This window comes from Pyrus communis, chromosome 12, assembly GCF_041283825.1.
Source record: "Pyrus communis isolate YQ-2024b chromosome 12, ASM4128382v1, whole genome shotgun sequence".
In the NCBI taxonomy this organism is placed as follows: domain Eukaryota; kingdom Viridiplantae; phylum Streptophyta; class Magnoliopsida; order Rosales; family Rosaceae; genus Pyrus; species Pyrus communis.
This window is the reverse complement of record NC_142576.1, coordinates 2,492,400-2,505,766: the sequence shown is the minus strand read 5'-3', so window position 1 is coordinate 2,505,766 and position 13,367 is coordinate 2,492,400. Positions and strand designations below refer to the sequence as shown.

The 13,367-nt window shown below is 39.8% G+C and overlaps 1 protein-coding gene across 1 annotated transcript; it reads left to right on the top strand.

Annotated features, from left to right (window-relative positions):
- The first annotated feature begins 2,445 nt into the window (after positions 1 to 2,445).
- Positions 2,446 to 11,578, top strand: LOC137746143 (putative serine/threonine-protein kinase PBL7). The gene is made up of 6 exons (XM_068486224.2): positions 2,446 to 3,049; positions 3,437 to 3,702; positions 10,002 to 10,384; positions 10,814 to 10,946; positions 11,041 to 11,130; positions 11,239 to 11,578. The coding sequence occupies exons 1-6, from the start codon at positions 2,728 to 2,730 to the stop codon at positions 11,398 to 11,400; spliced, it is 1,356 nt and encodes a 451-aa protein (XP_068342325.2). The 5' UTR covers positions 2,446 to 2,727; the 3' UTR covers positions 11,401 to 11,578.
- Positions 11,579 to 13,367: the final 1,789 nt, after the last annotated feature.

The window sequence follows — 13,367 nt, the reverse complement described above, 5'->3', positions numbered from 1 at the left end:
GTAGGAGGGCAACAACAACACAGAGCTGAAATAGCAGTAATTCGTCCAGTAAAAAAACAAGATAAACCCTTGCTTAAAGCTTCATTTGCTCGACAGAAAAGGAGTGGAGAAATAAGGTCTTATTGATGTAGGCCCTGGGAGCAAGAGAAACCCATGCCGTGTGCCATTTACAAAAGTACGAGAAAAATCAAAGCTAGAAAGCACATGGAGAAGAAAATTGTAGTTCAAAGTATTAAAGTTTTAGCAGTATCAACTTTTATGCCCACATTACCACCAAAAGCCTTTTTGTCCATAAATTGAACCCTTCTGAAACTAGCCCAATGCAATTAGAAATAGATCTGCATTTCAAAAATATCGTTTGTTGATGAGAAATGATGCGAGTGGGCAATAAGGCCGAGCTGATCAGCAAGAACCTTAGGAATAATTTTGAACAAAAAGTTAGCAAGAGCAGTGGGCCAATACTGAGCAATAGCGGCATCCCCTTCTACTTAAGGGATAAGTACCACAAAGTTGCAATTAGCATTCAGATAAAGTCATCCACGCTATTATGAAAGCAATAACATCCAAACTAACAGTATCCCAACATGATTGATAGAAAGAACCAGGATATCCATCAAGTCATGAAGCACTCAAAGAATCCATAGAGAAAAACAACATTTTTAATTTCATCAACTGAATGTAAATAAAAAAGAGCAAGATTTTTTTTTTTTGGTTTTTTTGTTTTTTTTTGGCTGAAGAAAAGAGCAAGATTTTTCCCTTCAGTATCCATAGGTAAAATTACACCACATATTCCAAGTCCATCTCAACGGGTGAAAAAAGTCATTATCCACATGTCTCCAAGTCATAAATACAGGGAGATACTACGGAAATATCGTTATTGTGGCAACTATATATGGTTGTGGCAAATTATAGATGCCAATCACCGTTTTTATCGTTACTGTGGCAATTGTACATGGTTGGCACATCTGCCTAGTCCATTTCAAACTGGTGAAAAAAGTCATTATCCAATTGTCTGCAAGTCATTTATGCATGCAGATAATACGGAAATTTCGGAAGTTGTGGATTGTTGTATAATTTGGAAATAATGATTGTGGTCCTTCCAGTATGTTTGGGGATATTTTATACATTAGGGTTTTTTCCGTCATTAGATTCTTATTTAAATATAATAGCAAAATCTTTTTGGTGTTTAATAAGTTTTTTTTATAATGTTGCTTCAGTGTTTTAAGTGTTTTAGTTGTTAGATTTTTTTTGCACAACTATTAAATTTTAGGAAAATTAATGAAAATGACTTGAAAACAAAGGGGGCGTTTGTTGCACCGGACTATCTCGGATTGGATTAGCTTCAAGGACTAAGCTGGACTGGCTTAGACTAGACTAAACTGGACAAACTTAGTGAAGCGTTTGGTGCAGTATTAGACTAAGAAGCTGGATAATAACAAATTCTAATATTATATTATTTAATATTAAATTATTAATATTTTATTATGATCTTATCTTTTTCTCCATCTTTTCCTACCATTTCCGTCCCACTCTTTTCCTCTTCTCTCATCGTCCCTCCCTCTCCCTCTTTTTTTCCTCTCAGACCTCTCAATTCATGTCTCTTTCTCATTCCTGGTCAAACTCCTTATTGATTCCAGTCTCTATTTCTCTGTCCTCCTTCCCTCTCTAGCTATGCGTTGTTCGAACGGAACCTCACGGCTCCAATTTTCCCGACGAGTTGCAGGTTTCCCGATGTGTTTTCCAGCTAACCCTCGTTAAATTGGATGAAGTTAGCACCGCCAAAAAATTCATCACCATCCCTGGACCGAGATCTTAGCTTTGCATGCTCGAATCTGTCATGGATTTGAAGAAGCCCAAACAGGCCGAGACTTTCAGGCCATTTTCCGGCCACATTCGACCACATTTTGGCCTCGATTTAGGTAAAATCGTAATCTTGTCACTCCCAGCTTCAATTTGGTATATTTTATATGAAAGTTGGTTGTGAAATGGATCTAAAAGAGAGTCGGAAAGTTAATGATTGATGTAGGTGACCGGAGATAACGAGGAGTCTGTCGGGAGTGGTCGTTGAGCATGACGAGGACGAGAAAGAGAGGATAGTCTTAGCTAGTCCCATGGTTATTGAGGGGTCTCGCTAAGACGTCTTAGTGAAGGGTTTTGTCCATGCTAGTCCCCTTTAGTCTCATTAATGTTAGTCCCAGCATGGAACAAACACGGTATTGGACTAATAGCTAGTCCAGTCCAGTCCAGTCCGACTTAGTGAGGGCAAACAAACGCCCCCTTTAAGTTTTAATGATAAAGACAAAATAAAGGGTAAAGTGAATAGTACCAAGATTGACTTTTTAGTGTAAAAATATGATTTTTCGTTAAAGTGAACAGTACCATGAGCTTTTCGTTAAAACTCCCTTAAATTTTTTATTTCAATTTCCGTTATTTATTTTTCATACCATCGAAGAGACGAAGGCTTTTCTGATACAAACACAGATACAATACGCATAGACAATAGAAAAGAAGAGACGAAGCAAGTACACAACCACTTGATATTCACGAGGTAGAGATAGAGAGAGATAAAGAGGAAACATGTGAAATGACCAAACTTAGAGAGAGGGAGGGAGAGATGGAGTCCTTAGAAAGGAAACAAACTCAACCCCCAATATAAAAACTTACACCTCACCCCACCACCCCCCCCCTCCCCCCCTCCCTTCTCTCTCTCTCCATTGCTTTGTGCTCATGGAAGTTAACACCACAACAGTTGCATCCTCAGGGCCATTTGACCTTGCCGGAAAAAACCATACTAACAAACACCACCTTTCAAATTCTCAGCCCTACCACCACCACCACCATGGATTCTTTCTTTCAAAATCTGCTCTCATTGTCATCATACCTACCATCTCAGTTATGGTCATTCTTTCTATAATCTTCGTCTTATTAATGCTTCGACGGCTCGCCAAGTCCACGAAAACAAGTGGTAACATTTACAAAGAGACGAGCTTGATTAATACAAGAAGCAGGTTCATTGCTCAAACCACAATGGACTTAAATTCTAGCCCAGGTAATTAAACATACCCATTTTTATTTCCTTTTCATATGTATCTATCAAAAAGAAACTTACCCACATACATCAAGATGCCACCATCACCATGTCTCAATTCAATCACGCAATGCCCTGTGCAAAAATTAATATGCACGATAATGCATGATTGGTTTTGGGTAACACCAAAGTGGCATTGCAGTTGTAAGTTCTTCTCACTCTATCGGTATCCCAAGCTAGTCACACTTGGTATGAGAAAATGCTAAAACGCATGACATCGCGTGTGAATGACTTGGAATGCCCCTTGTATATCCCATTGTAATTAAACAGATGATTTTGAGTGGTAACTAAACAGATGATTTTGAGCAAGTCCAAGTTCTAATGTTGGTGTGTGTGAAATTGGGGCAGATGTGAAGGGTGGGTGTCTCCAAGGAGGGAATTCTGGGAGGTCATTTAGGTCACCTGCACTGACAACACCAAGTAGATACAAAGGAGTCCAAGTGTTCTCATGCAAAGAACTCGAGGAAGCCACTGATAAATTCAGCGAGGCAAATGTGATAGGGCATGGTGGGTTTGGAGTGGTGTATAAGGGGGTCCTAAGAGATGGGACAGTGGCAACAATTAAGATGCTGCGGAGGGAAGGCAGGCAAGGGGAGCGTGCCTTTAGGGTTGAGGTGAGTGACTTAATTTATTTAGCGTTTTCCTCCTATTTGATCCTTCTATTTCTTTAGCTAAATTTTGTTTTTTTTTTACTACTCTTCTTTTCTGAATACATTTGACTTGATAATAAATGTCATTTTGGCATTAGTAGATGTGCTAATTTGTATGTCAACACAAACTCGTATGTATTAGAAGATACCTAGGTCATGAGATTTATCTACACCTTTCACCACCTATCCAACATTAAATCTGGAAATAACACAACGTATATAACGGTGTTGCATAATTGGTATTAAATACCGATATCTTGTCATCTCTTTTTCATTTAAGTTATTTTTTATTTGGAAGAAAACTTGCTTGAATTAGAGGATATATACATTTGTGTCTTATAGGTAATGAGACAGAGACACATAAAAACAAGAGGATTATATCCGCATGACAAGCAAGTCCTCCTCCACTAAAAAATCTTTGGCACAACTGTTGATTATTGGCTCAAACAAGTAGTCTAAAACCAACAAATAATGTTGGCTACTTTTGTGGTCAAAATTGAAGGTTGGCATGCTACATGTGGGAAATAAAATGGATGCTCTTATGCCTAATTTGTGGTCAAAGAATGGATGCTCTTATGCCTAATTCTTTTGACTTGATGAGAGGCCTTTGGCCTATATAAGGAGGTGTAGGCATAACTCAATAAAGCACCAAGGAAGAAAGGAAGAAGAAAAATAGCAAGAAGTCATTTGGCATAGAGAAGAATTTTCTCAAATTGTCTTGCTTTGTATTTTTGGTTTTCTCTTCCTATTGTAAGTGTGAGAGTTTGGGTTATTCGGGTCTTTGGGAAATTGAGTGATAAACACTATTGTATGTTCTCATTGATTATAGTGGAATACTCCGTCGTCTCCAAACTGGATGTAGGCATTGCCGAACCAGTATAAATCTTGGTGTTCTTGTTGGTATTGTTCCATTTATCTTTTGTCAGTTATTGTGGCTTATTTTTCACTCACACTTGGTTGACGCTTCCGCACAACAAGTGGTATCAGAGCCTAGTGTTTCGACTAGGCGTTCTCGTGGGAGTGAAAAATTTGCTGGCGCTACAGTCCCGTGAATAGTGCCGAGTAGATGGCTGGAGATAAAGATGAATCTGTGAAGGGGAAGGAGTCGGCATCGTCTTCGTCGGCATCTACATCCAATAGACATCAAATTGCTACTACAAGGTTAGAGGTTGATAAATTCAATGGCTCTAATAATTTTGGTATGTGGCAATGTGAAGTTATGGATGTGTTGTATCAACAAGAGTTGGATATGGTTCTGGAAGATAAACCAGAAGATATTGATGACAAGCAGTGGACACGAATTAATCTTCATGCTTGTGCTGTTATTCGATCGTTCCTTGATAAGGAGTTGAAATACCCGTATATGAAGGAAACTTCTGCCAAGGAGTTATGGACAAAATTGGAGGAGAAATATATGACCAAGAGCGCAGAAAATCGGCTCTTCTTGAAGAAGCGACTCTTCCGATTTCAGTATCGTCCAGGTATTTCTATGCATGAACACCTCAATGATTATAATAAAATACTTGCTGATTTAGCAAACCTTGATGTGAAAATTCCTGACGAGGACAAGGCACTATGTTTGTTAAATTCATTGCCTGATGATTATGATCATTTGACAACTACTTTGTTGTATGGAAAAACCGAGGTGAAACTTGATGAGGTGTCTGCGGCATTGGTGAATCATGAGTGTCGTAAGAAGGAACTGAAGACTCACAATTCACAAACCGAGGCATTTTTTGCAAGGGGTCGAACAGAGGAAAGAAAATCTGGGAAGCGGGGAAAATCTCGTTCAAAGTCACGAGGGAAGTTTCCTGCTAAAGATGAATGTGCCTTTTGTCGCCAAAAGGGTCATTGGAAGAAAGACTGCCCCAAATTGAAGAACAAAGAGAAGGAGAAAGCGGGTTCTGAAGCAAATATTGCAAAATCTGGAGATGATGATTTCGAGTTTGCTTTGGCTAGTTCATCTGCTGATGGTCACTCCAAGGAGTGGATTTTGGATTCAGGTTGCACCTATCATATATGTCCCATTCGAGAATGGTTTTCTAGCTTCGAGGAGCTGGATGGTGGAGTTGTTTTGATGGGTAATGATAATGCCTGCAAAACACAAGGGATAGGCAAAATCTGTTTGAAGATGCATGATGGAACAGTCAGAGAATTAAGTGATGTTCGGTATGTACCGGATATGAAGAAAAATCTTATCTCACTGGGTGCATTGGAATCCAAGGGTCTCAAGATCACCATGAAGGGTGGAGTTCTTAAAGCTGTTTACGGGGCACTGGTGGTGATGAAAGGTACAAGACGAAATAACTTGTATTTCTTGAAGGGGAGTACAGTTATTGGTGAAGCAGCTGTCACCGAAGCTGCTGACGCAGATAGCACAGACACCACGAGGTTATGGCATATGCGTCTTGGGCATGCTGGTGAAAAAGCGTTGCAAGGATTGGTGAAGCAAGGCTTATTGAAAGGTGCAAAGGCATGCAAATTGGAATTCTGTGAGCATTGTGTGTTTGGTAAGCAAACTAGAGTAAAATTTGGCACTGCTATTCACCACACCAAAAACATTCTTGATTATGTTCACACTGATGTTTGGGGACCTTCCAAGAATGCATCTTGGGGAGGTAGCCATTATTTTGTCTCCTTTGTTGATGACTTCTCTAGAAGAATATGGGTGTACACCATGAAGCGTAAAGATGAAGTCTTGAAGATATTCCTGAAGTGGAAAAAGATGATTGAAACGCAAAGCGGTCGAAAGATCAAGACTCTCATATCAGACAATGGAGGTGAATATAAGTCTGATCATTTCTTGAAAGTTTGTCAAGATGAGGGTATTGTGAGGCACTTCACGGTTAGGGAGACACCGCAACAGAATGGGGTGGCGGAGCGCATGAACCGTACTTTGCTTGAGAAAGTTCGGTGTATGTTGTCTAATGCTGGATTAGGCAAGGCGTTTTGGGCTGAGGCAATTACTTATGCAAGCCATCTCATTAATCGATTGCCAGCTGTTGCGAATGAGGGCAAAACGCCCATGGAGGTATGGTCTGGTAAACCTTGTACTGATTACAAGTTTTTACACATATTTGGTTGTCCTGCTTACTATCATGTCAGAGAAAGCAAGTTGGATCCAAGAGCAAAGAAAGCTCTATTTATGGGCTTTAGCACTGGCGTGAAGGGATACCGACTCTGGTGTCCAGATGAGAAGAAATTTGTTGTAAGCAGAGATGTGACCTTTGATGAGGCTGCTATGGTTAATCAGAACAAGCATGAAGGTGAAACTGAAACGACCGAGACCATGAGTAGCTCAAAGCAGGTGGAGTTACTGAAGACTCCAGTTGTTCCAGTAAGGTCTGATGTTACAGACACTAGTCCTACAGTTAATCATGATGATGAGGACGAGGATGATGAAGAGGAGGCACCTACCCAAGAGCCTCCACAGCAACAAGACTATATTGCAACCAGAAGATCGAGAAGGGAAATTCGAAAGCCTGCTCGATTTACTGATATTGTGGCATATGCACTTCCCGTTATTGAAGATGATATTCCATCCACCTACAAAGAAGCTGTCATGAGCTCAGAGTACGAGTTGTGGAAGAAATCTATGGATGAGGAGATGAAATCTCTTCATAAAAATAAGACTTGGAAGCTGGTTCAGTTACCAAAGGGGAAGAAAGAAATTGGTTGTAAATGGGTGTATGCCAAAAAGATGGAATCTTTGGGAAAAGACAATGTAAGATTCAAAGCCAGATTGGTAGCTAAAGGCTATGCTCAGAAAGAAGGCATTGACTACAATGAGGTATTTTCTCCTGTAGTAAAACATTCTTCTATTCGTATTCTGTTGGCTTTGGTTGTGCAGTTTGATCTTGAGTTGGCCCAACTTGATGTCAAGACTGCGTTCTTACATGGTGATTTGGAGGAAGAGATTTATATGTCTCAGCCAGAAGGTTTTAAGGTTGCTGGAAAGGAAAATTGGGTTTGCAAATTGGAAAAATCATTGTATGGCTTGAAGCAGTCTCCAAGACAATGGTACAAGCGATTTGATCGATTTATGATCGGGCAAAAGTACACAAGAAGTCACTATGATCATTGTGTATACTTTCGCAAACTACAAGATGGAACCTTCATTTATCTGCTTTTATATGTTGATGATATGCTTATAGCATGTAAGAGCAAAGTGGAGATTGAAAGGTTGAAGACTCAACTGAGTAATGAATTTGAGATGAAGGACTTGGGAGAAGCTCGGAAGATACTAGGTATGGAAATTGAAAGAGATAGACCGAAGGGCAAGATTAGTTTGTGTCAGAAGCAGTATTTGAAGAAGGTACTACAACGTTTCAGGGTGAATGAAAATTCAAAACCGGTTAGTACACCTCTTGCCCCTCATTTCAAACTTAGTGCTTCTATGTCTCCTAAAACTGTTGAAGAGAGTCAGTACATGGCTCAAATTCCTTATGCAAATGTTGTTGGTAGTTTGATGTATGCTATGGTGTGTACTAGGCCTGATATTTCACAAGCTGTTAGTATTGTTAGTAGATATATGCATAATCCAGGAAAAGGGCATTGGGAAGCTGTGAAATGGATTCTACGGTATATTCTGGGTACTGTGGATGTTGGTTTATTGTTCCAGCAGGATAAAATTACTGGTCAATGTGTTGTTGGATATGTGGATTCTGATTACGCAGGTGATTTGGACAAGCGTAGATCCACTACAGGTTTTGTATTCACTATTGCTGGAGGTCCAGTAAGTTGGAGGTCGACTCTGCAATCTACAATTGCTCTGTCAACTACTGAGGCAGAATACATGGCTGTAACAGAAGCTATAAAGGAAGCCATCTGGCTTTAAGGGTTGCTTGATGACTTAGGGGTTCAACAAGACCATGTGGATGTTCATTGCGACAGTCAGAGTGCTATTCATTTAGCAAAGAATCAAGTTCATCATGCACGTACGAAACACATTGACGTGAGGTTCCATTTTGTTCGTGAGATTATTGACGAGGGAGATATTCTTCTTCAGAAGATTGGGACCGCTGACAATCCTGCGGATATGTTAACAAAGCCAGTTTCGTTGCTCAAGTTTAAGCACTGCTTAGACTTGATTGGCATTTGTAAAATTTGTTGATTGCCCCATGGGGGAGTGGGAGACGACTATTGGGAGATCTACTGAGAGGGTTTGCGCCAAGGTGGAGATTGTTGATTATTGGCTCAAACAAGTAGTCTAAAACCAACAAATAATGTTGGCTACTTTTGTGGTCAAAATTGAAGGTTGGCATGCTACATGTGGGAAATAAAATGGATGCTCTTATGCCTAATTTGTGGTCAAAGAATGGATGCTCTTATGCCTAATTCTTTTGACTTGATGAGAGGCCTTTGGCCTATATAAGGAGGTGTAGGCATAACTCAATAAAGCACCAAGGAAGAAAGGAAGAAGAAAAATAGCAAGAAGTCATTTGGCATAGAGAAGAATTTTCTCAAATTGTCTTGCTTTGTATTTTTGGTTTTCTCTTCCTATTGTAAGTGTGAGAGTTTGGGTTATTCGGGTCTTTGGGAAATTGAGTGATAAACACTATTGTATGTTCTCATTGATTATAGTGGAATACTCCGTCGTCTCCAAACTGGATGTAGGCATTGCCGAACCAGTATAAATCTTGGTGTTCTTGTTGGTATTGTTCCATTTATCTTTTGTCAGTTATTGTGGCTTATTTTTCACTCACACTTGGTTGACGCTTCCGCACAACAACAACATGTTATGAGAGAAATATATCCTCGTGGCAAGCAAATCCTCCTCCACTAAAAGATTTTTGGCTCTCTCCCTCTCTCATATGCACACACCAAGACACATCTTTCAAAACATGCTATGACCTAGTTCTTGTGTTTTATCTAACCTCACTTAGGAAAGCAAAACTTAGGGGTTGACTTAAGTACCCTCCCTCACACACATTATGCTTCCTTCAAATGTTTTGATAAATGAGTTTTGTTTTTAATGTGTTTGTCTTATTAAACAAAGTTAGAGCCTGAATTTCAGGATTCAATACCATTCTTAAACTGTTTTATTCAGTTTCTGCACATGGGGTGTGGGAGCAAATTGAAAAATTCCAAATACCAAATGCCTAATATATTGTCTAATTCAAAGCATATAGGATCCTTTGCCTTTGTATATGAGGAGAAATGTTTCACGTCCTACATCATTCTATTCTATAGAGCTAACATCGCATAATCATCTAGTTTATTATTAAAAAATGCCTTATTTTTCTATTTTCTCCCTATCGTAGGTTGATCTGCTAAGCCGGTTGCACTCTCCATACTTGGTGAAGCTACTTGGCTATTGTGCTGACCAGCACCATAGGCTCCTCATATTTGAATGCATGCCCCATGGCACTCTGCAACGCCATCTGCATCCTACAAACAATCATCAGCCGTTGGATTGGGGGACCCGATTGAGGATAGCCCTTGATTGTGCCAAGGCCCTTGAGTTCCTCCATGAACATGCCACCCCATCTGTTATACACCGAGACTTCAAGTGCACCAATGTTCTACTAGATCAAAACTTTCGTGCCAAGGTGTCGGATTTCGGATTGGCCAAGATGGGTTCTGACAAGATCAACGGTCAGATTTCGACGCGGGTGCGGGGGACCACGGGATATCTGGCACCAGAGTGAGTGCTACATATCATCTGTAATGGAACCCCCTCTCACTATCATTCAGTACCAAGAAATATAGGCACAGCAATAGAAGCATGCATGCACATGGGTGTACATACTATGTCACTATTACACTAGCTGTCAATTTTTGTCATCTTTAGTGTTACTTGGGTAGAGAAAAATATACTATAATACAAGAGAAGTAATTTTCATGCGTTCTTTTTTTCTTTTCAATGCTTTTGTTTTTTTGCTAATTTTTGGATTGATTGAATGAAAAAAAAAAATTGAAGGGAAAACAAACAGAGGTCTGCTGATTTCATTTTTTTTAAAAGGAAATTACAAATATCCCGAGTACAAGAAGGCATTGTGTAAATACTAGTTTCTTAACTTAATAACTGTGATCGTTTATTCTTCAAGAAGTTTTTGGATCTTTGCTGATATAGGTATGCCTCAACTGGAAAGCTCACTACAAGATCAGATGTATTCAGCTACGGCGTGGTTCTTTTAGAACTCTTAACAGGGCGCGTGCCAATAGACACAAAACGGCCTCCTGGAGAGCATGTCCTTGTCTTGTGGGTATGTCAACTGCAAATTTCTGTTAATAGTGAGTCTGCATGTATGCAAAGTGGAAACTAAAGGTAGATAAATTTTTTGTAATGTGATTAATCAGGCTCTTCCAAGGTTAACTAGCAGAGAGAAAGTATTGGAAATGGTTGATCCAGTTCTTCAGGGGCAATTCTCACAGCGGGATCTAATTCAGGTCAGCTTAGCTAGGTTCCTATTAATTATATAATCATCACCAGAAACTTATTGATTCTAAAAGGTTTAACTAACTCAAATTTTCTTGTCATAATTGTTGTTTTTATAGATAGCAGCTATTGCAGCAATGTGTGTGCAGCCAGAAGCTGAATATCGGCCTCTAATGACGGATGTCGTACCATCTCTAATTCCACTGGTTAGAAACTCCTGTTATGGTGCTTCTTCTGGTTCGTCTAGGTTTCTGAATCAAACACCAAGTCCAAGGTATTAGGGTTTCCTCCAGATAAAAAGAAAAAAAAATGGATTAGGGTTCAAGTGAAAACTGCAAATTGAAGCAAAAATGTGGATCGATCTTTCATTGAGTTTAAGTACGGTTGACTCCTGAAGGTAAAAATGCTTCATTTGGATCACATTTCAAATAATATGGGAAAGCACCAACCTTACAAACATAGGAGCAACAAGTGCAAAATTTCAATGAGGGTGCACATGCATTCTTGATCGGCTAGTATAGTTTAATTAACTTAGAAAACAGGTTAATTAGTGTGATTACCTCCTGTTTACAAGCATTCTAACACATTTTTTTGGGTTCTAAATTAATTATTGATCGACATCAGGTTCAAGAATTGGTCTTTAAAAGAGAAAGAAGCAAAAGTAGCAACCAAAATACATTTTCTAAACCATTAAAATAAGCTAAGTAGATAGATAGATCTATAACAAAAAAGGATTGAGCAACTAAACTTGTTGATCACTTCCATCTTACTTGAACACCCTTCTTCAGCTTCTTGACAGCATTTGTGTCTCCTCTTTTTCGCCGATTGCGACCAATATCTTTTAAGCTCTTATGCTAGACTTAAATAAACATTACTAAAAAGCACATTCTCTGCCAATATGAATTCTGAATGCAAAACTGGGCTTCTATGAAAGCACTTGTTTCTCATCTTTTTTGCCACTCGTTAAGCATTTCAAACTTTTATGCTAGACTTCATCCTTCAATGTCAGATTCTCTCAACAAAATATGCTGAAAACCCCCCAACTTGTTTGTTCCCATCCCCCTTCAATTTTCTCCCTAAGTATTCCAACTTTACCGTGACAAGATAAACTAATAAATATAAAATAGAATACAAAAAATACAACCAGCAGCCGCAACAACCTCCAAACCGACTGACACCACCCATCTCCGCCAGCCGTCCCTCTTTGCATCGTGTTCCTCCGCGCTTTCATTCTTTGCTTTTTCGCTCTTTTATTATCCTTCTCTCTCCTCCTCTCCTCCACCACTGGAACCGCATTTGTTGGTGTTTGAGGAGAATGAGGCGGGGAAGAAGGAACAAGATCTTGTTCCTTCACCACTAGAAGAATATGATTATCAGTTAATTCACTCTCCACCTCACTCTCGCTCACTTTCTCACTCTCACTCTCACTCAACATCTTATCCCACGTCACCTCCCTCCCCATCTTCCTCTCTCTTCTCATCTCTCTCTTTTTTCTTCTCCTCTCTCTTTTGTTCTCCCTCTGAATATCCACCTGCACCTCCTGCTTCTCCCTCCTTTTTCTAGCCGTTCTTTTATTCTCTCTCTCCATCTCTCTCTCTCTCTCTAAATCCTTCTCTCTTTTCCTCTCTATTTTTTTTCTTCTCCTCTCTCTTTTGTGTTCCCTCTCCCTCCCCCTCTCCTTCCCCCTCTCTGTTTCCACCTGCCTCTCCCTCTCCCTCTCCCTCTCCCTCTCACTCTCCCGCTCCCGTTCAATCCTCTCCATATCCCTTTCCAACTCTATCTCTCTCTGCATCTCCATCCACCTTTTCCACTTCCTGTCCCTACGATCTTGCATGTCATAGTCATAACGAATGTCGACATTCCTATCTTTCTTCCGCTTCATTTTCAACTCCATCTTGCTCTCCATCTCCCTCTCTATCTCTTTTCTTGTCATGCGCCCCGGGGGGGGGGGGGGGGGGGGAGAATCTAAATATCATCATCATGGGCATGCTTATGAATAATGCTGACCTCCGGAACAAGTTGAATCAAACTTTGTGTAAGATAATCACCACGCCAAGCAAATTCTTTGAATATGTCACATGCTGGTTTACAATTTGTTTTGAAACCACAAATTAGCCAATTTATGGAATATTTACCAGCGACCACTCCTTTAATTTCATCCGAAAACTCCTCAATTGCAACTGATGATGACCTTTTGATAAATAGTGCTTGATTTTCGAATGTTTTTATGAAGCTCTCAACCTCAAAC